Below are 23,717 nucleotides of genomic sequence, written 5' to 3' on the forward strand. Positions count from 1 at the left end.
CTCCTCCACAGCTTTGGACGGTGTCAGATTGACTCTTAAATGAAAGGGGGTTTTTTATATGAGGGTTTTACATAGGGGTGTGTGTTAAATGTTGGGGGTTTTGTGACATCACCAGGTTAAAGTACCCAATCAGCTCGCACTCTGGAGAAAATTATTTCGTGGGGTGTTTCCTATAATATACTGTACTTCAAGTCTGTCTTGAAGAAAGAAGCGAAGGGAAAAAAAAGGTGGACATGTCACGGATTTTGGTGTGCGCCGTAGGTGATTAAAAGCCCCTTTCCCCACATTTTTTTGGGGGAGGTGGGGTGCTACTGTTTTGGTTTCCCCCCTCTTTCTTCGCTTGTAACCTTGCTTGGTTTTATAAGAGCTAGTTGCAAATGCAGAAGAGGGGCTTTAAAAAGAGACACACGGAGAGGGGGAGAATTCCTTGTCCCTCCGCCCCCCCCGGGGGGGGGAAGGTTTGCTTCTAGGAGCACAAGGTATCAGGAGGAGGAGAAATGACTAAGGCAAGGCAACGTTTTTCTCCTTTGGCATCCTCTCTGGATTTTTAGAGAGTGGGGAAAGAAAAAAAGGCGCCGAGGAAGAAAAAGAAGAAGGCGGCTCCGGATCCTCGAGAGATGCGTTTGAAAGGAAAATTCATCACTCAGCGACGAGGGGTTGATTTGGGGGGGTAGGTGGGAGATGGGGAGGGGGAGGGGTTGAGAGAAAAACCCCTCTTTCTAGCTCCCCCGCTGGCGGCTGCGAAGGGCCCCTTTTCAAATAAACAGACAAACATGTTTCTGACCTGCGGGATGGTTCCAGCCGCCGCCGCCGCCGCCACTGTGGATTACAATGGAGATTTCCAAGCTGGTTATCAGGAAATCGACGGCATCAGTTTGGGTTACCTGCAGATTAACGGCACGCGGATGTTCGCTTTGACCCAGGTCTTCAGCGACCTGTTTAAGGACATCCCCCGGGCCACGGTGAGCAAAAAAATGGAGAGCCTCAAGATCCAGAGCCGCCGATGCGACCTGAAGGAGCTGCGCACCCTCAAAGCCATCCAGTCCGTGCCGATGCGCGCCGTCAAGTGTTCGCTCATCTCCAAGACGGACCTGGAGGCCCTCCGCACCTCCTGCAAGGCCCTGGCCCCCAGGAAGAGGAAGAGGAAGAGGAGAACGAAGAGGAGGGAGCCCGGGGAACTGTTCAGTCGGCCCCGGCTGCTCCCCGCATACAGCGCACCCGACAGCGCCTTCTGTGCTAACGTGGGCGCCGGGTGCGCCAAGCGGGACGCGCTCTTGGCGGGCCCGTTCAGCAGAGCACACGAAAAAGCCGCGCCGCCCCCCAAAAGCTACAGCCGGAGCGGCAGAGGGCAGCTCCTGGCCGGCGTGCTGAGCGCTTACCCCGGCGACCTGCAGCGCCTGCACTCGGCCGTCAGGGCGCACGGCGCCGGCCAGCCGCCTAGCGAGCCCGACGCCGGGCGCGCCAAGCGCTCCGCCTGCGGGTGCGCCGGCAAGAAGGGGCGCTCGGCGTCCTTCGCGGGCTCCAAGAGGCAAGGCACGTCCGCCGGCTACTCCAGCGACTCGGACTCCAGCGGCGCCTCCAGCCTCGCGAGCTCCAGCGACTCCTCGGAAGACGAGGACGACGACGACGAGGAGGACGAGGAGGACGACTCGTCCTGCAGCAGCGAAGAGGGCAGCTCCTCCGGCTCGGAGAGCAGCTCCCTGTGCAGCGGGGACTCGGTGCAAAGCACCCGCTACCGGCAGGCGGCCCTTCCCCGCATCCCGGCCCAGCCGGCCTCTTCCCAAGCCCTCCCCGGCGTAGCTAAAGCCTTGCGCCCCGACCCGAACCTTCTGTTTTGGGCCAGGACGCTGCGCGCCTCCACTTTGGAAAGTTTTAAGCCGGTTCCTGCCAGCGCGCCAAAGGAGCCCCCGCGCGAGGAACCGGAGCCTCGCGTCACGCAGGAGGCGAGGGGCTCTCCCGTCTCCCCTGCGCGCCCCAGCAGCCCCAGCGAGGGCCCGCAGCCGGAGGATGGTGGCGTCCGGGAAGCCTCGGAGTCGTGCGTCCGGGAGCCTGAAGCCCTCTCCAAGGACGCCGACTCCTTGAGCTCCCGGGGGGACCTTCGCGTCGACGAGCCGGGCAAGGCGGAGGAAGCGGCGCTCCAGCCAGGCTCCCAGGAAGGGTCGGGGAGAGAGGCTCAATTCGACAGGCTGATCCGGCAGTCCAAGTTGTGGTGCTACGCCAAAGGCTTCAATGTGGACGGGAAAGGGTTGCGCAGGGCCGAGCAGGCCAGAGGGAGTTCCTCCGCTTCCAAAGCCGGCCTCCTCAGCCTGGCCAACAACAGGCCTTTGGAAGGCGGCAGCGACTTGGAAAGGAACGCCAAGCGCAGACGCGTCGAGCAGGAAAGACAGGCCAGGGGGAGGCCACCAAAGATCCCGAGGAAGACGACCAAAAAGGGGGCCACCCCGCCTTGTAAACGCTTACTCAGCACCGCCAGCCCGGCTCCTGTCAGGAATCCGTTTACTCTCATGGGCACCTTCCCCTGTACGCCCGCCTTGGTCGTTGGCTCCGACGGGGATCTGTGTCCTGCGTCTTCCCTATGCGTAAAAGACTCGTGCGCCCTCTCCAAAACGCACCCGCTTTGGACCTGGCAGCTGGGGGGCAACGCCGTCCCCGTGCCCCCCAGCCTGAAATTCCGGGGATACAGTTTAGAGGACTTCTAGATGGAGGATTTAAGCTGATTTACATGCAACAGGTTGTCCTTATGGCGGCGGGGGGGGGGGGCGGTGTATAGAAGCGACGAATATAGAATATGCAGTCACGAAAAACGAATCTGGCATTGCAGTCGTAAATATATTTACTCGGAAGTAAGCTCATGGTTTCAGTGGCCTTTAATTCAAAGTAAGTTTGTTGGGGGTAGCTGCTTATGGTCTTTAAACACACTTGCCTAGAAGTAAGTTCCAGTGAAATAGATGGGGATGATTTTGGGAGTAACCGCGTAATCCAGTACATGACTACTCAGAAGTAAGTCCCACAAGTTCAATAGGTCTTGCTCCCAGGTAAGTGGGTACAGGGTTGCAGCCTAAATGTGTTTAAAAGGTTGGAAGATTCCCCGTTTTCCAAACGTGATCACCATTTTTAAAGCCCTCAAGAACCCCTTCAAATGAAATTTCTAACATTCCTTTACTTTAAAAGAAAGCCTTTTTTTTGCTTTTAAAAGAGCCCTCTCATTTTTCATGTTCTTCCAAGATCCCACAACTTCTTGCAGTGTTGAAATTTGAATCTTGCTTGACAACAGGCCTCAAATATGGAGGGAGCCCAAATAGCTGGGTTTTTTTTTAAAAAACAACAACAACAAAACTTTCAAATACTGGTGAGAGAGAGAAAGAGAGAGTAAAAGAGACTGGAGAATAAAATCCAGTATAGGGTTAAAAAAAAAAAACCTAGGGGAAGCAATACTTTACAGCATTTGTATAATGGGGAGCGGAACAGGGCGAATAATAATAAAGACAAAGGCGGTTTGGGGCAGATCTGGTCTCCCCCTCTCCTTTTAACATGGAATGGTTTGTTCCATGCAAAGAAATTTGGAAGAGTTGTGGGTGTGAGTTGTCAGGAATGAGAAAGTTTCAAGCAAGTCTCCCTTCCCCCTCCCAAGCGAAAGACCCTTCTCTTCTCCCCCTCCCCTGTTCGCCAAGTTAAAAGTATACTCCTTCCCCTCCCCCACCTTTCTTCCTTAATTTGGAAGAGAAATGGAATGGCCTTTCAACCACTGCACATTAAACTCATCAAAGCATCTCCCTCCCCCCCATCCACTTCCTGATTAAAACTAAAAGCAAGGCAAAAGTGACTATTTTATCTCCAGCAGCAGAACTAAGAAAGAAAGAAAGAAATGTGCAAACTGGAATTCCTTCTTTAAGGAAAAATATTGCCAAAAGTTATTTTTCAACAAAAGTAATGATATTCTGCTGTCTATCGGAGGGACAAGGGATTGGGGAAGGGAGCCCCTTTGAAAAAGTCCTGATCTTGCCTGCACCAAAAAAAGAAAGAAAAAAAGAACGAAAAGGGTTGTTTGAAACTGTTGCATTTTTAAGGGGGCTGTTTGGTGGTTAATAGAACCCTGACTTAAGTAGCCTACGGTAACATTCTGTTTATTTTTTAAAATTACTGGGAAAAAGAAATTGGATCCAGGGGCAAATTTTCAATGAAATGCAGATGGACAATTTGATCTCCAAAGCAGAATGCAAAAAAAGAGGGAGTCTTTTTCTCTTGCCAGAGGAAACAGTTTCCCCCCTCCCCCATACAAACAACTCTTCTTTCCTTTATTTTTCCTGGTGTGATATTCCTCTTTGTCTTCAAAGGTTTCCCTGCCTCTCTGAAATCAACCCCCAAACCAATCTTCAACCCCAAGGGGAAGAAAATACATATTAACAAGTCAACCTCTATATTTTCCTATGAACACACAGAGTTTCAAAATCTGGCACAAGCCAGAACTGTTACTCCTGAGTAGGCCTGGAGTTGTTGCACAATCAGTGGAGGTTGTAGATAGAAACATTTTTTAACTGTGCAAAGCATCTTTAACTGGGAGGAATTATTGGGACTTAAACACCAAGGTCTAAACGTGTTTATCTGAAAGTAAGCCCCATATCAACTGACTTCATTCCCAAGTGACAGTTTTAGAAATGAGATGCCAGGCTTTGTTCCCATTTATCTTTTATCAAAGCAACATTTCCTTCCCCTTACCAAGGGGAACAAAATCTTATCTGGGGGAAAAAAGAAACTAAGAATGTATTAAAACCCCAGATTTGAACTAAGGGAAAGTTCTGGCACCTTAAATTTCACAAATTGATTTGGAAGTGACATATTGAAGCAAACTGAACTTGGAATATATAGAGAAACGTATGGTTCAAAGGACAAGTGTTCAAGGTTACAATCCTGAATGTAGTTACATGAAAATAAGCCCACATGGCAATGACTGCTACACCCTTCTTGATTAAACATGTTTAAATATTAAAATGATTTTTCAGCCAAAATATTTTGTCTTCGTACACCGCAGTCTTATGCTTACTTACTTGCGAGTAAGAGGTGACCTCTGTGGAAATTATTTCTAAGTAAACCTGCTAAGAACTGTTAACATTTTTTCCCCCTTTCCAACTTGCATTTTTTATAAAAGGGAGATGTTTTCTTGCCAAAAATAATTCTAAATGAGAGGAGGGTTAGTTTCCCCAGAAAGAAGCTGTCTTTTTACAAAGAAAAAATAGGAATAGATTAGTTTTTTTATTTTACAAATGTGGGGCACTACAATGATTGTGTGTCATTCCCATTCATTGTGATTATTCAGGAGAGTACTTTCCTGTTGAATTATGCCCCAAATCTTTAAAAAGCAACAAACAACAACAACAAAAGGTAAAACCAGATTATTTATGGGAGGACTGCATAACTTCGGTGTTTTGTATGTAAAGGGATAGGTTGATGTTCTTCTGGCCGTAAACTCCCCCTTTTGCTTACTGGTTTTGAACATTTGTCTCCTGGAACATGAGTTGGTTTTGCTAAAGTATGTTGGGGTGAAAAGACGAAAAAGTTTTTTGTTGTTTATTTGTTTGAAAGACTGCATACCCTGGCCTTTTGGGATGTGTTCTGGTGACTTGGTAAAACACACAGCAGGAAGAACAATGAAGGGTGGGGGGACATTTTGCAGTTGTCTTAATTATTTTAAAAAACAAACTATACCACACACTCCTCAGCCCTGTTCTATTGCTTTTCTATTCAAAATATGAGTCCAACTTTGCTTAAAAGAAAGGGGGTTCCTGATGTTTGCAAAGCAGTATGTGGTGCTAGTCAATTGCACATAGACTATTATTTTCAAAGGAATGTGGAATTTGATAGAGGCCAAATATTGACACATATCCCTCCACCCAATTTCTACCTTTAACTTCATTGTGAGCTTGGCAAACACGAGCCACAAGGAGGAGAGAATAAGAAAGTAAGAGGGTGGAAAAAAGAAAGAATATTTTAAACGAAGCCTGAGATGTAAAGAATTCATTAAAATGAAGGGTCAAAAAAGCTTCAGATCTCATTCTCGCACCACGACCCAGTGAATGCAGCCTGTGTATTCAGAAACAGGTTTCTACGGTGTGTCTCATATACGCGTATGGAGACGCCTGCTGAGCGAGGGTGTGTGCGTGTGTGTGTGTGTGAGCCTGCAGTCAGCAATGGGAATAATGCACACCTCTTACACCATCCCTGTGCACCCCAAGATTGTGTAATTTATCTGCAGGCACTGCAGTGTGTGTGTGCACACATATGCACAGCCTTCTGCTGCTCTCCTGGAACTCTGGATCAGGGCCTAAACGCATTGCCCCTCCTCTCTCCTTCCCCCTTCTTCCCCCTTTCTTTATATAAGATAAGCTAATACTCTAGCTGTTAAAACATTGATTAGAAAAGCAGGAAAGAGAAGGTTGCATTTTTGTATGTTGGGTGGGTGGGTCTGGTGCAAAGAGGAGGGTGCAATTAGCAGGGAAAATGCTTTCTATAGTATTAAGGAAAGAATAACCTCTCTCTTTTCCAAACCTTTGATCCAGCTTGCAAAACACCGTACTGTCAAGGGCATGATCCACCAGGATGTTCTCTTGCGCAAGCCCCTTTGAAATGAATGGGAGCTGCGTTAAGAGTGCAATAGTGCTGTTGTGCAGCTCCCAGGCATTTCCATAGGGATCCTGGTGGATTGGGCCCCCTGTCTTTTGTGTGTATATAATGTATATAAAAGCTTATACATAGCTTCTGTTTCACTGTTCTTAAAAACGTACATGCAGGTATGCATACGCGTGTTCCTTTCTCAAGGCATGTAGGCATGGTGTACAGGCATTCATTCCTCCCCCCCACACACACACGTTTGCACATGCAGAAAAGAGCATATGTTATGTGACATGAATACATATATCATGAGCACATGTATACAAAACACCGTAGTATATGTATGTGTGTGCAAGAACAAATGCATATTTACACACATTGTGTGCATATTCTTTGCTGAATTACATTAAGCATTATATTTCAGGAAGGTGTCAATAGCTACCAGGTGGCACTTCAGAGTCTAGCTGCACACGTAATAGTGGAGTAAGTCACATTAAATTCAGGGACTTGCTTTTCTCTGAACATGCTACAGGAGTGCAATCTTGCTTCTTCAGCAATCAGCGCCAAAACTCCCATTGATTACAGCAGAGCAGGGTTGTAGCTCCCTAAATACAGAGCACACATATGCTCTGGTCTTCACATGGAGCATGTGTGTACATGGTTTGCCCCATTCATTTCTATGAAGGGAGCCGATCTGTATGGGCATAAAAGAAATTTCGCAAAGGCCTGCTTCCTTCCTTGAAATGAATGGGGGCAGCCTTTGCAGGTAACAGACATCTGTTTCTTGAGTGTGTTTGAGCTGCTTCACCTATGAGAAACTGCTGGATTTGTGTACATTTGCGCTACTGCCTACATACCAGTTTAGGTTGCACTCACAAGTGATGTTCAGTGTGCCCTTAGGAGTATTTTCACACATGACCCTAAATGTGCCTTTTGTCCTTCCTGCAGCTGTAATGTGAATACTAACCCTGCCTTCACAGACCTGTGCACTTGATTTTTTTTTTAAATGACACTCGCTTTCTATCCTACATTAATAACATTCACACATGTGTGCAAGGAAGATGGAAGGGTGCTTTTAAAGTTGAGTGTAAAAACACCCTGTGTCTCCAAGGTCATGTTTCCGTATTATTTTATTTTTAATATTTTAAAATCACCCTCCACTCAAAACACCTTTGCTGTTTTGAATGGGGTGACTGTAACATGGGAAGCACCCCGTTTTAATGTGAGTGGTGATCCTTCTAAATGTGACTGTTAAACTCAGATTATCTGGCAGAAGGGCATTATCTTGTTCCTGTGAATAGCTGATCAGCCAGTCAATACCTTTGCTATGCTCCTCTGGGTGGTATGTTCAGGGTGGCATCTCTACCTCTAGAAAGTAAAGCGTGGTCTGGTTTTCAGGATATGTTTGTGCCGGGGTGATCATATCCAAATAGTGCCACCTTGCCCAAGAAAAGCAATAATAAATAGCTGACAATTTCCTTGCATTCTTTAAGGATAACCCAAATCAGGAATGACCCTCGCGGTTTTTCTACAAATGCAAAACCACTTAAGGTTTGGGAGAAAGATGCAAAATGGGGGTTGGACAAATTCTGGACTTTTGTTGTGGTCCGATCTCGGAGCCTCTGCCCCACCCCTGTGTACATGGGTGAATGTTGTCGATACAAGATAGACTGTGAAAGATACCTTTTCAAATCAGCTGTGCATTCTAGCCAGTAGAGGTTTCACAATTGCATTACAAAGCTCAGAAATGCGTAAGAACGCATTACCCCTCCCCCCCACACACACTTTTAGTGGAATGTGTTAAAACACCTTTTCCTAATGGAGATGCAAGAAATTTTAAAAAACAATTTAAGCCTTACTTGTAAAAGCTGACATCGACTGCAGCACTATGACACTTCTTATCCCAGGGTTCTACTTATGTCTTATGTATGTGTTTAGTTAAGACTCGTGCATTTTATAAAGGAACCATTGGTAGAAATCTGTTTAAACTGAGTTGCTTGGATTAAAATGAGCCAATTGAGACTGCAGTCCTCAGGCCACTATCCTCTGCACACTTACTACAGAGTAAGTTTCAGAGTACTGAAACTAAACTGAGACTTCTGATTAAACATGTTTGGGAATGAGCTGCACGCACACCTTTTTGGAAATAGGTTTCATGAAAATGTATCAGACTGGTTACCAAGTAATTGAAATTAAGATTAAGATGCTAGTCCCTTTTGACCAACCAATCTGGCCACATGACCTTAAACCTTAGACTTGCAAGTCATTTTCACTGAAATTGATGAGATTGCCTGTATCCTGCAGTGCAATTCTATGCATGTGTTTTTAAGACGTAAACGCCACTATATTCAATGGGACTTATTCCCAGGTAAATGGGTATATGATTGCAGATTTAGAGAAATCATCTCTAAAGAGGCAGTCCTCTGCACACTTACTTGGGAGTAAATCTAATGGAATTCAATGGGGCTTCTTTCCAAATGAACATGCATAGGACTGGGATCCACGTGAAGCATATTTCTACAAAGTGTGTTTGGAATCCCAGATTAATTTCTAGTACCTCAGATTAATTAAAGGCTTAATCCTATGCATGTTCAGACAGAAAAAAGTCCTACAATTCCCAGCATTCCCCAAGTAGCCATGCTGGGTGGTGAATGCTGGGAGATGTAGGAGTTTTTTCTGTCTAAACGTGCATGGGATTGTGCCCTAAAGCTTTGATTCTGTGCACACTTACCTGGGAGTAAGTCCCACTGAACTCAGTAGGGCTTACTTCTGAATGGACATGTATAGGATTGTTCTGTAAACTAAGGTTCAGGGCTGAGTGATATTAGCAGATGGAGAAAAAGTATATGAATGGGTATGTAAATAGATACCAATTTTTGAGCTGGATTTTGTGAAATAATGTAAAATTTCTCTCACACACCGCTTGAAAAGTTTCCAATTACACAGGAATTCTTTCTTTCTCTGTACAAGAGATACAATCCTTGACTCAGCCCCCCAAAAGTACCCTTTTTGCCTACTTCAAAGAAATATGATTTTTCCCCTTAGGAACTTGCTGTTTCTTTCTGAAATATTTTAGGCCAAATCTATTGCAATGCTATAAATAAATACAAATAACCTAAAATCACAAGATAGAAGGTAAGGCTGGGCAAATTAAAAACAACAAGCAAAAGAAATACAAGTTGACCAATAGGGAAAATATGAAGAAGCAATCATTCTTCATATACTGTTTTAAAGAGGATGGAGGCATTAATAATGCTTTAGGGCATGTGAAACCAGCAAGAAGTTTTCTACAAGGATTTCCCACCGGATTGTAGCATGAAAGCTCCAGGAATGTACAAGCGCAAAAACTATGCAGCTTGGATCCTACGGTTGTTTACTTACAAGTACGTTCCATGGTGTTCAGTGGGTCTTACACTCAGGTGAGTGTAAGATTGCAAGTGCTTAAGCTCATACTTTAAAGTAAGCCCCATTGAATACAGTAGAACTTACTCTGGGGTACACATGCATCAGATTGTGTTAGTTACAGCTCCCTAGGAAAGCTTCCAAATTGTTTCAAAATTGTGCAGCAGCAAGAAAGACAAGCAGCACTCTTTAGATTGTTTGCGGCGGCGGGGGAGGGATGAGTTGAGCAAAAATAAGCAGAATATTTTATTAAAAGAAAAATTAGGAACACTTTTTTTATACCCGAAAGCAAAAAGGAAAACTAAGGAACACAGCCATCTACGATAGATTTTTCTAGACTCGGGTAACCTCAGTTTGGAGATTTATAGGTGATTTTTAAAGGAGGTTGCTTGGCTGTGGGCAGGGGGAGATACAGAAGTAGAGGTGGTTTCTCCCCCCCCCCATTTTTTTATTTTGCATTGCCTTGCACAGTTGGCTATGCAGTGTGAGGCAGAATAAACTTCTGTTTTCATGTAAATCACTTGGAACTGTGCAAGGAAGGGAGATATATTGGAATAGGCTTGAGGAAAAGCGGGTGTGAATGTGTATCTGGGGTGGGGGTGGGAGTACATACCACTTTGTGGATGTAAAGGATTTTGCCTCCAATTTTCAAGAAAAGCAATAGAAACTGTATCTGTACAAGTAAGGTGGTGGTAACCTGAGCATTTCTTTTACTAATTCCAGTTTCTTGCATCTGAACCAGAGAAGAGTGATAGAGGTTGGAAAGCAAAGGAATTTCCATTGGAAAAGGCTCCAAACATAATTCTATTTTATCCTTCGAAAGGGATTGGAAATGGAGTGGGAATGAGTGAAAAATTAACTTCTTCTAGTGAACAATTTACATGATTTGTTTACATGTGGCTACAATTTCATCCTCAGTCTTTGGATGGGGTTCCTTAAGAAACTTCATTTCTTATCATTATTCTGATTTTTTTTAAAAAACAGCCCCATTTTGGAACACAACTCAGTAACTGAAAACACACTAAGGGGAGAAAGAAGGAGAAAGTGGGTTTTTCATCTCCTTCCATCCCTACCCCTCCCAAAATACAGACTTGAGAAGCAGGGGAGTGTGTGGTTCGCTTAAGGTAACTTTATTTATTTTAAGTTGTATGCACTGTATATAAAGGAAAAAAACCTGTAATCCCCAGTGTGCAATATGGATCCTTGACTGAGGAATAAAATACATTTTAAACAAAATGTGTGGGTGTTTAATAGTCACTTTACCCGTAGGTATTATGTGGCTAGAGGAGGAATTGCTTGTGATAGTTTAGCTGTCTAGTTCTTTGCTGTATTTTTCTGCAAGCTGAAAAAGTAGCTGAAATTATGGGTTGGATGAAGACTTCGTTCATCCAATGAAGTCGCTGCGAGTAGACACATTAAAATCAATGAGACTTATGTTAGTCTTGACTAGTTTAGCCCATTGATTTCAATGGGGCTACTCTAAGCATGACTATGCCTGAATCCAACCCTATATGGTTTATTGCAGGAATGGGAGAATTGTGGCCAATGGTGAAGGATCATGGGAATTGGAGGCCAAAACATTTGAAGGGCCGCAAGTTGTCCACCCCTGTTTATTGGATGGAAAATAGATGGATTTAGGAGTATGCAAGCTTTCACGTTGCATGCAAGGTTCTGAGTATTACGTGATAATGCAAAAAGTGGCACTGGGTGCAAGTTGTTGGCATCCTTTCAGTGAAAAGACATCCTCCTTTCTATCTCTTGTATTTTACAATACCATTCAGGTTTAGGCAACAGAGAGAGCAATCCTATGGCCACTAGACTCTGGCTAGCGAGCCATAGGATATCGTCTATTCCGGGAACCGGAATACTCCGAGGTCAGCTCCCAGAGAACTGACCTCCCCCCTTGTCCACACTGCCTTGGAGGCAGCGTGGAGAAGCCCCATCCTCCGCACTCAGAAGATGAGCATGGAGCAACTGAAAAGGGAGGCGTGGGGCGTTCCAGAGCGGGGAGAGCGGAGCTGCGCATACGACACATCCTATGTGTCGTACAGCAGTTTCCTCTCCCAGCCGGCCCCCTGGCCGACAGCCGAAAACAGCTGACTAGCGAAAAAGAGCAAGGCAGGAGAGGTGCAGAAGGAATGAGGTTGGAGGCAGCCACCTATCTACTTAAGATTGCGCCCCTGATGCCCTTCAGATGTTTTGGACTACAATTCCCATAAGCCCCAGCCAGTATGGCCAATGGTCAGGGGTTATGGGAACTGTAGCCTAAAACACCTGGAGGGCTCCTGGTTGTCCACCCTGATCTAGCTAAAGAGTTCTAAAGATTCACGATTTGCCATACTCCCCCTTCTGCTATCCATTCTGTACTATTTGCACCTTGAAATTGTGAGTAGAAAAGAAATGTAGTGAAATGCACAAAGCTGGATTTTCTGCACCCTAGTGTTGAAGAGGGCTTGGCATTGTTCCAATGAGAAACGACATCACCGGTCTAGGCCAATGGCTGCATTAGTTTTGGACAGACCAGCCTTCTGCAACATCATGCCCTCCAGATGTTTTGGCCTACATCATTGGCTATGCTGGCTAGGGCTGATGAGAGTTGTAGGCCAAAACATCAGGAGGGCCACAAGTTGCCCATTCCTCAATAAAGATTGCCAAGCTTCTCTCTGTGATCCACTGGTAAAAGAGGCCCGTGTGTTTTGCCCAGAGTGGAAACACATCTGAATATCAGTTGGATTTTATCTTTCCGAAATAGGGATCCAACATTTCCCCCTTTCTGGGTACCAGTAATCCTATGGGCAGTTGCATGTCCAAACTTCACATGACTGAAATTTGCAGAGCCAAATTTGAATGCCTGCAGCCCCTTCCCTCCCCACTTCATCTTGGGACTCTGTGAACATGCAGACACTCACCATCAAGTCAGATTTCCCCCCTCCCCTATTTCCTCCTTCCTCACCATCCTATGTTTTGGCACATCTTGCCTGATGAAGTGATCTAGAGATCTTGAAAGCTTGCACAATTTTTGTGATCTTTTGGTTGACCCAACAAAGGTATTACACTAATATGGATTTTGAAATTTCACAAAGCAGTTTTAGCTTAAACACAAACATCCTGGAATGGATAAACTAATTAACTCCTGTAGTGGGCTTAAAAACTTCTATCTCCATTCAGGCCACAGCTGGCAGAATTGAACTTCTTGATGAGTTTTAATTCAGTGGTTTTCACACTGGAGTAGGAGCAATTGCTGGAGACAGAGAACAGGGTGTTTTCAAAGAGTCAAAGGTAGCTGAAAAAGGACTTGGTGGCTGTAGCATATACTCTTGTCCCACTTTTGCCTCTAGTAAACAGGCTGGCAGGTTTTTGTATTGTGTTCAAAAACTGCAAGAGGTGACAGTGGAACAGCAGAAAAGCATGTACATAATGGGTAGCAAAACATCCAAGCTATCGACCTGGTTAACCCATGGTTTATTTCACCCATGGTTTGTTGCCCTACCCAGGGTTTGTCTGGCAGATAAACAAACTGCTGTTTGTTTTCTCAATCCCTGGGTTGTTGGTTTTCCCCTCCTTCTCCCTCCCTGCATCCCAAATGCCTTTGCAGCACTGTAGTACCAGCTTGTAGAGTGGCTGGGTTTGGGGGTTTTGGGGGGCCACTCTACCCTACTTCCTCTCTAGCCTGGCAAAACAACCCACGAACAACACATAAGGTCAACCCATGGTTTAACCAGTCCAGAGTTGACAACAAACCACCAGGTTCTCTTTCTGGGTTGCTCATGGTTAACAAACCATGGTTTGTTATTACAGCTGGGTTTGCACATCATGACAACCCAGAATTCAACAACCCATACCATGGGTGAGTTATGTGCAAATCCAGCCATTGTCTCTAGCTGTGCAGCACAATGCTAAGAAAGGTAGTGTGGTGTAATGATTAGAGAAGGGGTAGGTAATTGGGTGCCCTCAGATGTTTTGGACTACAACTCCCTTAATCCCTTACCACTGATCATGCAGTCTGGGGCTGATGGGAATTGTAGGCCAAAACATCTGGAGGGCACCAGTTTGTCTACCCCTAAATTAGAATATCAGACCAGGAGCAATGAGACCTGGGTTCAAATCCCTGCTCAGCCAAGAAGTTCACTGGGTGACCTTAGGACCAGTCACTCTCTCTCTTAGCCTAACCTACCTTGCAGGTTTGTTCTGAGGATAACATCAGAAGGGGAGAGCTCCTTGGAAGAAAGGTAGAAGAAAAATATAATAAATGTAAATGGCATGTTTACTCACAAGTAAACCTCTGTGTTCAGTGGGGTTTACGCCCAGGTAAGTGTGCCCAGGATTGCAGCCTAAATATAGTAGAGATGGGAGAGAGAAACACTTTTGGGTCAAATATACATTTGAATGTAGGTTTCTGAATTCGCTTTGCCTAGGTGGAAAATGTCAAGAAAAAACGCACACACAGGTTTAAGTGTGTCTGGTGAAAATCGGCATTGGTTTCTCTCATTTCAAGGCTCCTTGTTCCTGATGGTCAAAACAGGGGACAGTTTTTACCAGGGGGTTGAGGGCTACAGTTCTTAGAGCGTGTAGAACTGTGAGTTTAACTACCACAGGTCTGCCATATGAAAAAGCCTTTTCTGGAGATGGGTGTGTGACAGATGTATGCTTAGTCAATGATTATGGGAGTGATCTGAGCATGCATTTCCCGATTGATGGTGCCTGCCCTTTTTATGACAGAGTAAGTGTTGCTGCAGACAAATGAAACATTTAAACATAAATCAATAGACATTTCTGCCTAATTTACAGTCCTGAGTCTAAGGGGGATCTTTTGGAGTTTTTCCTACCAAAGCCTTGTACATCCACTTTCCTGTCTTTTTGGAAGAGGGGTTTTATGTTGCCTACAGATCCATTCTTGAAGGACTGGCCTTCCATCCAGTGGAGGCTGGTGGCTCTGATGTCAGTGAGGTGGTGAATCCGCTTCGAGTTTCAGTCAGAGCTCTCAAGGAGCTATCCAAGGTGCTGGACCCCAACTCCAAAATAGGTCCAGCACCTTGGATAGCTCCTTGAGAGCTCTGACTGAAACCCGGAGCAGATTCACCACCCCACTGATGTTGGAGCCACCAGCCTTCACTGCTTCCATCTTTTAATGACAGGAGATGGATCAGAGACTGACAAGATCTAGCATTGCCAGGATCCAGTGTGGACAAATATTAAACCGAACCAAACCGTTGATCTGAAGAAAATGAACTGCATGTGTGCTTGTGTGTTTTGCCACCTAAACATAAAAAATAAAACATAAACATAAATAAAAACAGCATGGTGCATATATTTGCTAATGTGGGAACAGAAAACTGGATTGTTACCATTATCAATAGGAAGAGGCAAGTAAAGATTTCAGTAGTGACTTGGGAGTAGGCTTTTTTTTTTATTTAGACTCTCAACACATTTTGTTAGGCAGAGGCACCATTGATTTCAAAAGTTCAGACTCCCAAAGTGTGTTGAGATCCTAGGCTTTAGAACATAGGAAGAGCTGTGCTGGATCAGACCAAAGGGCAACTAGTCCAAGCATTCTGTTCCCTTAGTGGCCAACCCGACGCCCAGGGGAAGCCCATGACTGTCAGAGAGAAACTGCAGGAGAGGACTGCACAAGATCAGTGGAAAAGCAAAATTTAGGAAGCGCAGGCCCAGGCTTTACCAGAGACTTATTCACATGTCACAGTGACAATTCTTGGGTTGTTTAGCCCAGGAATTGCTGGGGACAAGCAGAGCATGTGAGTTGCATGCTTGTTGTTTCCAGTTTTAATAAACAACCCAGGAACGCCCCATTCCCAGGTTTTTTTGTGATGTGCAAACCCAGAAACTCTGGGTTGTTAATGGGTTAAATAATCCAGAGTTAATCCAACAACAAACCATGGGCAAATGTTGGATTAATTCTGGGCTGCCTAACCCATTACAAAAGCCAGAGTTTCCAGGTATACACACCACGAAACAACCCAGAAATGGTTATTGATTAAAATCAGAAACAACAAACGTGCAGTTCATGCGCTCTGCTTGTCCCCACAATTCCTGGGTTAAACAACGCAGGAATCACTGCCATAACGTGCAAACCGGATCAAGCTCTACTGGGTAGAGTCTACCCTGACACAAGGGGTGAAAGAGCTATCTTAGATGGGAGGTTTTGAGCAACATTAAGGACAGCAGAGTAGGAGACAGACTCATGGTGCACAATCCAGAAGGACAGTTCTGTGCAAGTCCCACTGAAATGCATAGAAGATGCTCAAGGGCACAGGGACATGATGTACTTCTCATTAGGCCATCACTGTTGGCCTAATAAGAAATGGCCTTGTGCCTTCCAATATATGAGGATGTTAAAAGCTCCTGCAGCACAAGGATTAAGAGCAGCCTTTCCTGACTGTCTTCCAGATGTGGGACTGCAACTCCCATAATTCCCAGCCAGCATGGCCAATGGCAGGTTATACAGCATGTGGAAATGCCAGTAAGGGGCTGGTGCTGTTTTTAGAAAAGCCATTTTGGGACAGAGACAACCTGGAAGCTGGGAAGCCACTGGAGAGGAGGAGCTGTTCTCTGCCCCCATTTGCCCTTTGAACTGGACAAGATGGAACCCTGGTGGGACACATCTTTGTCCATCTTTCAAACCCTGTCGGGAGGAAATACAGGTGGGGGGACAAGGAGAGCATCTGGAGAAGCTGCGAACTGGGGAATGGTTTTTCTTTCTTTTTAAATATAGCATCAGTGTTCTAAAACAGGTATTTGTGTGTGTGTGTAACATGGAATTAGCCACTTTGTCAAGCCACTGTCCTCCCGGGCTCACTCCATCTAGCCCCACATCATCAATAATACTGATCTACCTTACAGGGCTGTTGTAAGAGTGCCTGAGATAATGTATATGAAGCACTTTGAACACTTGAGTTGACCTACATAAACACTAAGTATTATTATGTTTAATCTAACATTAAAAAGAAATATGTAAGCAAGAGTGTTTATTGTAATAGCACAAGTATGCAAATATTATGTTGTTCTTTATTTGCAAGAACAACAGAATTCAATGGGGAAAATGTTGGAGGTTTCCAGCTCAGTTTCAAAACTCCCTTGCAGTCTAGCCTTCAAAGGAAATTTGCATTGTTCCAACCAATAAATAAATTGGACTTGGGGTTTTAACTTGAGAGAGAGAGAGAGAGAGAGAGAGAGAACTACTCTTTTTCCAGAAAATAGCATTTTCCCCAGGTCTTCTCCTCCAAATTGGTGTCTCCTATGACCTTAGTAATATTTGGCTTTGAAACATCTTGATTTTTTTTTAAGAAAAAAACCAAGACTGAGATATGATCAAATATTAACTCCCTCCACCCCCTGCCCCAACCTTCAAACCTAACCATAAACTATGTTAAATATTATACAAAGGTATGGTTTCCAATTTCATGCAAAAAAAGGGGGGGGGCAAAAGAGGATTCTTTCTTCAAATGCAAGCCATTAACCTCGCCCCCCCCCCCCCCGGAACCAGAACGGAATCAAAGTCTTGGAGCCCAATCCGGCTAGAACGTCTCCTGCGCAAACCTCTTTGAGATTAATATTACTACGTGAGAGCAGGAGACCTTCCGGCTGGGGAGACCCCGTCGATGCATTCCATGCCTTTGATTATTAATCACAAAGTAGCTATATATCTAGGAAGTGGATTAATACGGAATGTAATTCTGTGTGGGCACTAGCTCTCCTGTGTAATAACTTTCCAGAGATGGTGAACAGTTCCATCCCTGAGTTCTCTTGGTTAAAAAAAAAAATATGGGGGGGTCTTATTTCGTTTAATACATGTCAGGAGAGATTACTGGGGGGGTGGGGGGTGGAGAGACATGCTGTGGTGGGTTAAGGAAGGGAAGGGAGGTGTGGGAAAAAGAGATGAGAGGAGGGGTTATAGATTCCTTAATTTTAATGTGGTGTCAAAGTGTCAATGATAAATTAGATAAAAGCAAGTTAAAACAGAAAGCTGTGGAGGGGAAAAAAGAGGATTGCAGCAGCCCCTTTAATCTAGGATCTGCTCTGGTGTGGGTGTGAGTGGGGGAGAGTTGAAGCTTGGAAAGAGGTTGAAGGATTAGTTCTCCTTAAAAGTCTTCATTTATTATGTTTACATATAGTCAGTAGAAAAGAATGAACAATGATTTCTGGCTGGGGAGAGAGAAGGTTTTGGGGTGTGTGGTTTTTTTTTTTCACCTTTCTCTTTTTAATTCTTTGGTTTATCAATCTCTGAAGAGCTTGAAAGAAAGGTTCTTTCCTCTGGAAAAGTTCTTTTATTTTCTTGAAGATAAGGGAGGGAGGGGAAGGGGGGGAACAAAACAAAGAGCCCCATCACCTCAAAACCTCTTAGCCACAACAATCAGCCTGGAATTTTAACTCCAGGCTGCCAAGGTGGTGTTTTGAATATCTCTGTGCTGTTAACATCTGCATGTTAATAGCTCAATGGATCCAGTTTAGACAAATTGCAGGGAACTTACCTTAAATGAGGCCATATGGAAATAAAGGTGGGGCGGAGGACTTCATAAACTAAATGCTTTTTTTTTTTTTTTTAAGCCCTGGAGCAATTCTATAACAGCAAGGAGACAAAAAGTGGGTCTCCTTGAAAAGAGTATCTTTTAAAGAAGAACTCTTGAGAAAATTGGGATGTGTTTTATCGAGATAAGATATTACTAAAGGATATTTATTACTAAAGGATATTACTAACAAAAAATAGACTATGCCTCTTTGAAAACAAAAGAAATCTGGGATGAGTTTAATCAAGATATTACTAACACACACACATCCAATAAACTATGTCACTGTGTGCTTCCCCCCCTTCCGTTTACTTTGTTTTCCTCCCGTTTTTTCTCTTTCATTTCTGCCTCTTTTCCTTCTCTCCCCTTATTCCCCCTGTTAATGTTAATTTTAATTATTATTATTTTAAATCACAGTTTACCCACGTGGCTAGAGCATACAATCAAATATGATTAGTTACCCTAGCCCAGAACAAGTTCCAATTTGAGTGTAAACAACGAGTCTCATGGGACCTTAAAAGACCAACCTATTTATTATGGCACAAGCTTTTGTAATAATAAATGTGTTAGGCTTTAAGGTGCCACAAGACTCGTTGTTGTTTTTGTGGCAACAGACTATCATGAGTACGCCTCTGGAATTTGAGTGTAGAAGCAAATACACAGTCAAGAACCATATCAAAGGCCTAACTGAAAGTAAAATATTAAATGAAAATATTCAGATCCATCACCAAAAGGCTAAAAAAACCCACCCTAACCAGGTTTTGGAGGGGTAGGAAAAGGGGGAAGCCATATAGATAAAAACGAGAAAGTGGGCCTCTAATATACAAAGTGTTGCTGAGCAGTCATATTAAATCCATGACACAAATTACACAAATTAACAGCCTGATATGCATATTTACTCAAAGGTAGGTTTGTCCCATAGAGTTGAAAAGGAATTACTCATAAGACACAAGTGAGCAGAGGATCACAGCCATAGTCTATACACATTATATTTCTGTACCCACACTAAAACTAAGACACTGAAAAACTCCTGGCAACCTGATAATCCTCCCCCAATTTTCTTAAACTACTCATAAACGTCTTACTCTCTTTAAAAGAAGGAATAGACGCTGTCAGTTTTTTTTTTTACAGACAACACTCTGATAGAAAGGAAACCGCTGTGTGTCTCCCACTTCTTTTTCTTTTCGCAAGGAGTCCTGCCTTCCATCTTTCTCCTGAACTCAACCAAACTTCTGAAATCACCTTTAGAGGTCAATCCTAGCCATATTTACTCAGAAGCAAGTCCTATTGCTCTCAATAAACTTAATTCAAGGTCAGCATACTTAGGACATCTCTACACTGGCCTAAAATCCTGCGTTTAAAACAGGGCTTTCTGCTACCATTTTAAATGCAGGATCACAATGGACTCCTTTACACGTGCTTCCTTTCCCCACTCCCCTTCCCCCTCCTTCTCCCCATATCTGAGTCTTCCATTATCTTTAATTGATCTCGCTCTTCTTCTTGCCACTTTTCCTCTTTTCACAGAGGAAACTGAAGCGGAACACAATTGGGTAATTTGATAGCTCATTATTTGCGATCTATTTAAAAACGGAACAAAGGGCATTTAGTGCAGGAGACGCCCTGGAGGTTCAGGACGTCATGTAAAGAGCCCACAAACTTCTGTGAGGGCGCAATCTCAATTGCAGGATAAAAGCTCCATGTGAAGGAGCCCTTAGGGATACTTCCATACTAGCTCTTTGTTTTGCTGTTGCCACCGTTGGGGCACTAATTTATTATGAAGTATCCGGAAGAGGTTCTTCCCAAACCATTGCATTCCTGTGTTTTCCCCACTCCCACTCCCTTTTATGGTAAAGTGCTGAGCTGCTGCAAATGTTAAAATCTTCTAATAAAGTTGCTCGGCAAGCCCTTCAGACATGAAATTGCAAGCTCAACGGTGATGCCGAGGAATGATTTAGTGGCATGGATGGTTGTCCACACAGGAGGACTAGATTTACAATTGCCACAGAAAAAGACTAGTGCTGGTGCAACATTCACACGCGCGCGCGCATACAAACAGTGCGCTTGGTTTTTTTGGTTGACATCTAGAAGCACCCTGATTAAGAAGTTGCCTGGCAGGGCAGGGCAGGGCATGTCTACTCAAAAGTAAGACTCAGAGTGCAATGGGACTAACTCCCAGGCAAATGGGTCTAGGATTGCAGCCTAAATTTGCTTCTGGGCAGAGCCAACCCAAGATATTTTGTTTCCTGAGACAAAGGGAAAGTTGGCACCTGCCCGCCCCCCCTTCCCCATATAGATGCCAACTGGCCTGGCAGCTGGATTTTACCTCAACGCTGGTGATGGGGCAGTGTCCTCCACTGCCCCTGAGGGCTGCGGGCTTAGCTTAGGGGGCACAGGGCACACACAGCTTTGTCCTCCCAACACCTTGCTGCTGCTTCCTATCCACCATAGACTGGCCATGTGTCTTACTACGGTCCTCGGTTGGAAGGGCTCCTCTATTGGAAGGGCTGTCCAGTCCAAGCTCTGTTTAAAGATCAAGACATCATTGTATCAAGGACTACTAGTCCTGATGGCTACATGCTGCCTCCAGTCCCAGAGGCAGTGAGCCTGTGTACACCAGCCGCTGGGGAACATGGGCGGGAGGGGGCTGTTGCGCTCATGTCCTGCTTGTGGGTTCCTGGTCAGCAGCTGGCTGGCCACTGTGTGAACAGAATGCTGGACTGGATGGACCCTGGGTCTGATCCAGCAAGGCTCTTCTGATGTTCGTATGGAAGGGAGAGGCAGAGCAGAGGCCTTGAAGTTGTCCATCCACAGCTAACATCTGGACAGCCAACTCAACAGGCAGGCACACAGACGGTCAACTGGTCACAGTCTTCCCCAGTATGGTGGGATGTATTGTATTTCTATTTAAATTGGCGTGATGAAGGCGATGCATAACTGGCCCCACCCTAATCCCTTGGCATCTGCTGTCTGAGGCAGCTGCCTCTCTCGGCCTCATGGTAGGGCCGGCCCTGCTTCTGGGAAAGCCACTGTTTGCTTTTCGAAGCTCCCCTCATCGGGGAGGAACTTAGGAAGCTGCCCTCTACTAAGTCACACCGTTGGTCCTGCTAGCTCAGCGTTGTCTCTCCATGGTGTCACACATGAGTCTTTGTCAGCTCTCTTCGGAGACACCCAAGATCAAACCTGGGGCCATTCACATGCAGAGCCCGTGGTCTGCCACTAAGCTATGGCTTTTCCTACATTAAAAACAAGAACGCCAGGGGTGGGCCGAAGGATTCTTGCAAAGAATACAGGACTCGGTGGACTTTGATCTGATCCAGCAACGCTTTTGTTATATTCTCAAACGTGAGTGCATGCCAAGGATCACTTGCCACAGATTATTTATGCTTTGGGCACAATCCTATGCATGTTTAGACAGAAAAAGTCCTACAACTCCCAGCATTCCCAGGACTTTTTTCTATCTGAGCATGCATAGGATCGCTCCTTTTAACTGTTAAGTGCCCTGGAGATCCTCTCTTGGCTTTGTAGATTGAAATCATTTCAATCAAGGGACAATGGGGAATCTGGTTTTGATTTTTAATGGCCATCATGGAAGACGAAAGTCAGCTCACCTCTGCTTCCAAGCGTACCCACCGTTACTAGGTGTTCCTGTTTTTTTTTTAATTCAGAGAAGAGCCACCTGTTTCTCCATGGGGCTGATTTGCTTCCCTTCTCCCAAGGCTTGAACATTGCCTGGGTCATGTGCTTTTTTCCTCCTAGCAGCAGAAGAACTAAAACTTTAGAACTAAAACATGGTTAAGCGGAAAGGAATGCCAGCGTGGTAGGCGTATCAGCCTGCTGCAGCAAAAACAGACACATCTTGGGATGCCTTCAGGACTCACAGCTTGATCATTGTGGCACAGTGGCGTAGTGGCAAATCCAGAAGCGCAGGGTCCCTTCGCGACAGTCACAGCCACGCCCCCTCGAAGATTGTACAGCCTTGTAAGTTATACGGCCTTCAACTGGGATCCAAAAACAGTGCAGCCAAGAGTAAGGCAATGGTATTTCAATTGGGCATCTAAGGAAAAATGCAGAGGTCTTAAAATCTTTTTCACCCACCCACCCACTCACTCACTCACTCACTCACTCAAACACAAACATTTTAGGTTTTCAGAATATGATACTCTACGGAAGCTTCACCCTCTCCACTCAGCCCTCATGGACAGACGCCGTCTCATTTAAACAGCCCCCTGGCACGCTCCCTTGGCGCCCCCAACATTACCCATTAGCCTTCCCTAAGCTCCTTCATTATCTCTCTCCCATCCCGCAACAGAAACGTCCACACACCCAGCTGGACTGAAACACACACACACCTACCTTCTTTCCCCTCTCCCCGCAACTGATGTTTTCCCGTTTCCCTTCCCTCCGCCAGCATTTGTTTGCCCAGGTACCTGCCAACCTTGTGCCAAAAAGCGTAGCTGACAGGGCTGGTTGCATTCGGCAGTTCTGCCTACTGTAGAAATGAATGTTCAAGAATTAACCGTGCAATCCAGTGGGTCTTTATTTCGAATTAAACGTACAGAGATCTTGGGAAGGCAGCTGAGGCTGCAGTCCTACGCACGCTTACCTGGGAGAAAGCCCAATTGGCAATTGAACATAGTGGACTGACTTCTGAGTAAACATGCATAGGATTGTGGGATAAATCCTAAAAACTGGCACAAACCAGCCACCTGCCCTGCCCCATAAGTAAATAATGGTGGCAGCAACCCCCCCCCCCCACTGCTGCTGTGGCCAGCAGCAGCCCTGAATGGGTGGCTGGTGTTGCAGGAGACAAGGGCAGCGGCACGGAACAGGGACAGGCGGAGAAGCCAAGAGCTGAGAAGGAGAGGGGCAGCGAGAGGAGGCTGCAGAGCTCTCTCAGGCTCCCTCTCTCTCTCTCTCTCCCCCCCCCCCGTTGTCTGGCCAGCAGCCAAGAGGCAGCCTCCCTCACTCCCTCTGCTCCCTCCTCCTTCCCTAGCAGACTGCGACCGGGCTGGGGGCTGGCTTCAAAAAAGGTGCCGGAGCGATGCCCCAGCGTGATCTGCCACCACTACACCACTGTTGTGGCATCACTCTGAGTGGACTGGAGCCCACTTCATCAGACGCATGAAGTGTTATTCTCAATTGGCATACGTATCCATCTCTATTACATTTCTGTTGGACTGAGAGTTG

General features: G+C 45.3%; 1 protein-coding gene across 1 annotated transcript; it reads left to right on the forward strand.

Moving 5' to 3' along the window:
- The first annotated feature begins 773 nt into the window (after positions 1–773).
- On the forward strand, positions 774–11,236 carry EPOP (elongin BC and polycomb repressive complex 2 associated protein). Its single transcript, XM_084808261.1, has 2 exons — positions 774–2,731; positions 10,732–11,236. The coding sequence occupies exon 1, from the start codon at positions 774–776 to the stop codon at positions 2,697–2,699; it is 1,926 nt and encodes a 641-aa protein (XP_084664387.1). The 3' UTR covers positions 2,700–2,731; positions 10,732–11,236.
- The last annotated feature ends 12,481 nt before the right edge of the window (positions 11,237–23,717 follow it).

The sequence above is a fragment of the Heloderma suspectum genome, chromosome 6 (assembly GCF_057233095.1).
Source record: "Heloderma suspectum isolate Gila_16-S chromosome 6, 16-S_ref, whole genome shotgun sequence".
NCBI classification, from domain to species: Eukaryota; Metazoa; Chordata; class Lepidosauria; order Squamata; family Helodermatidae; genus Heloderma; species Heloderma suspectum.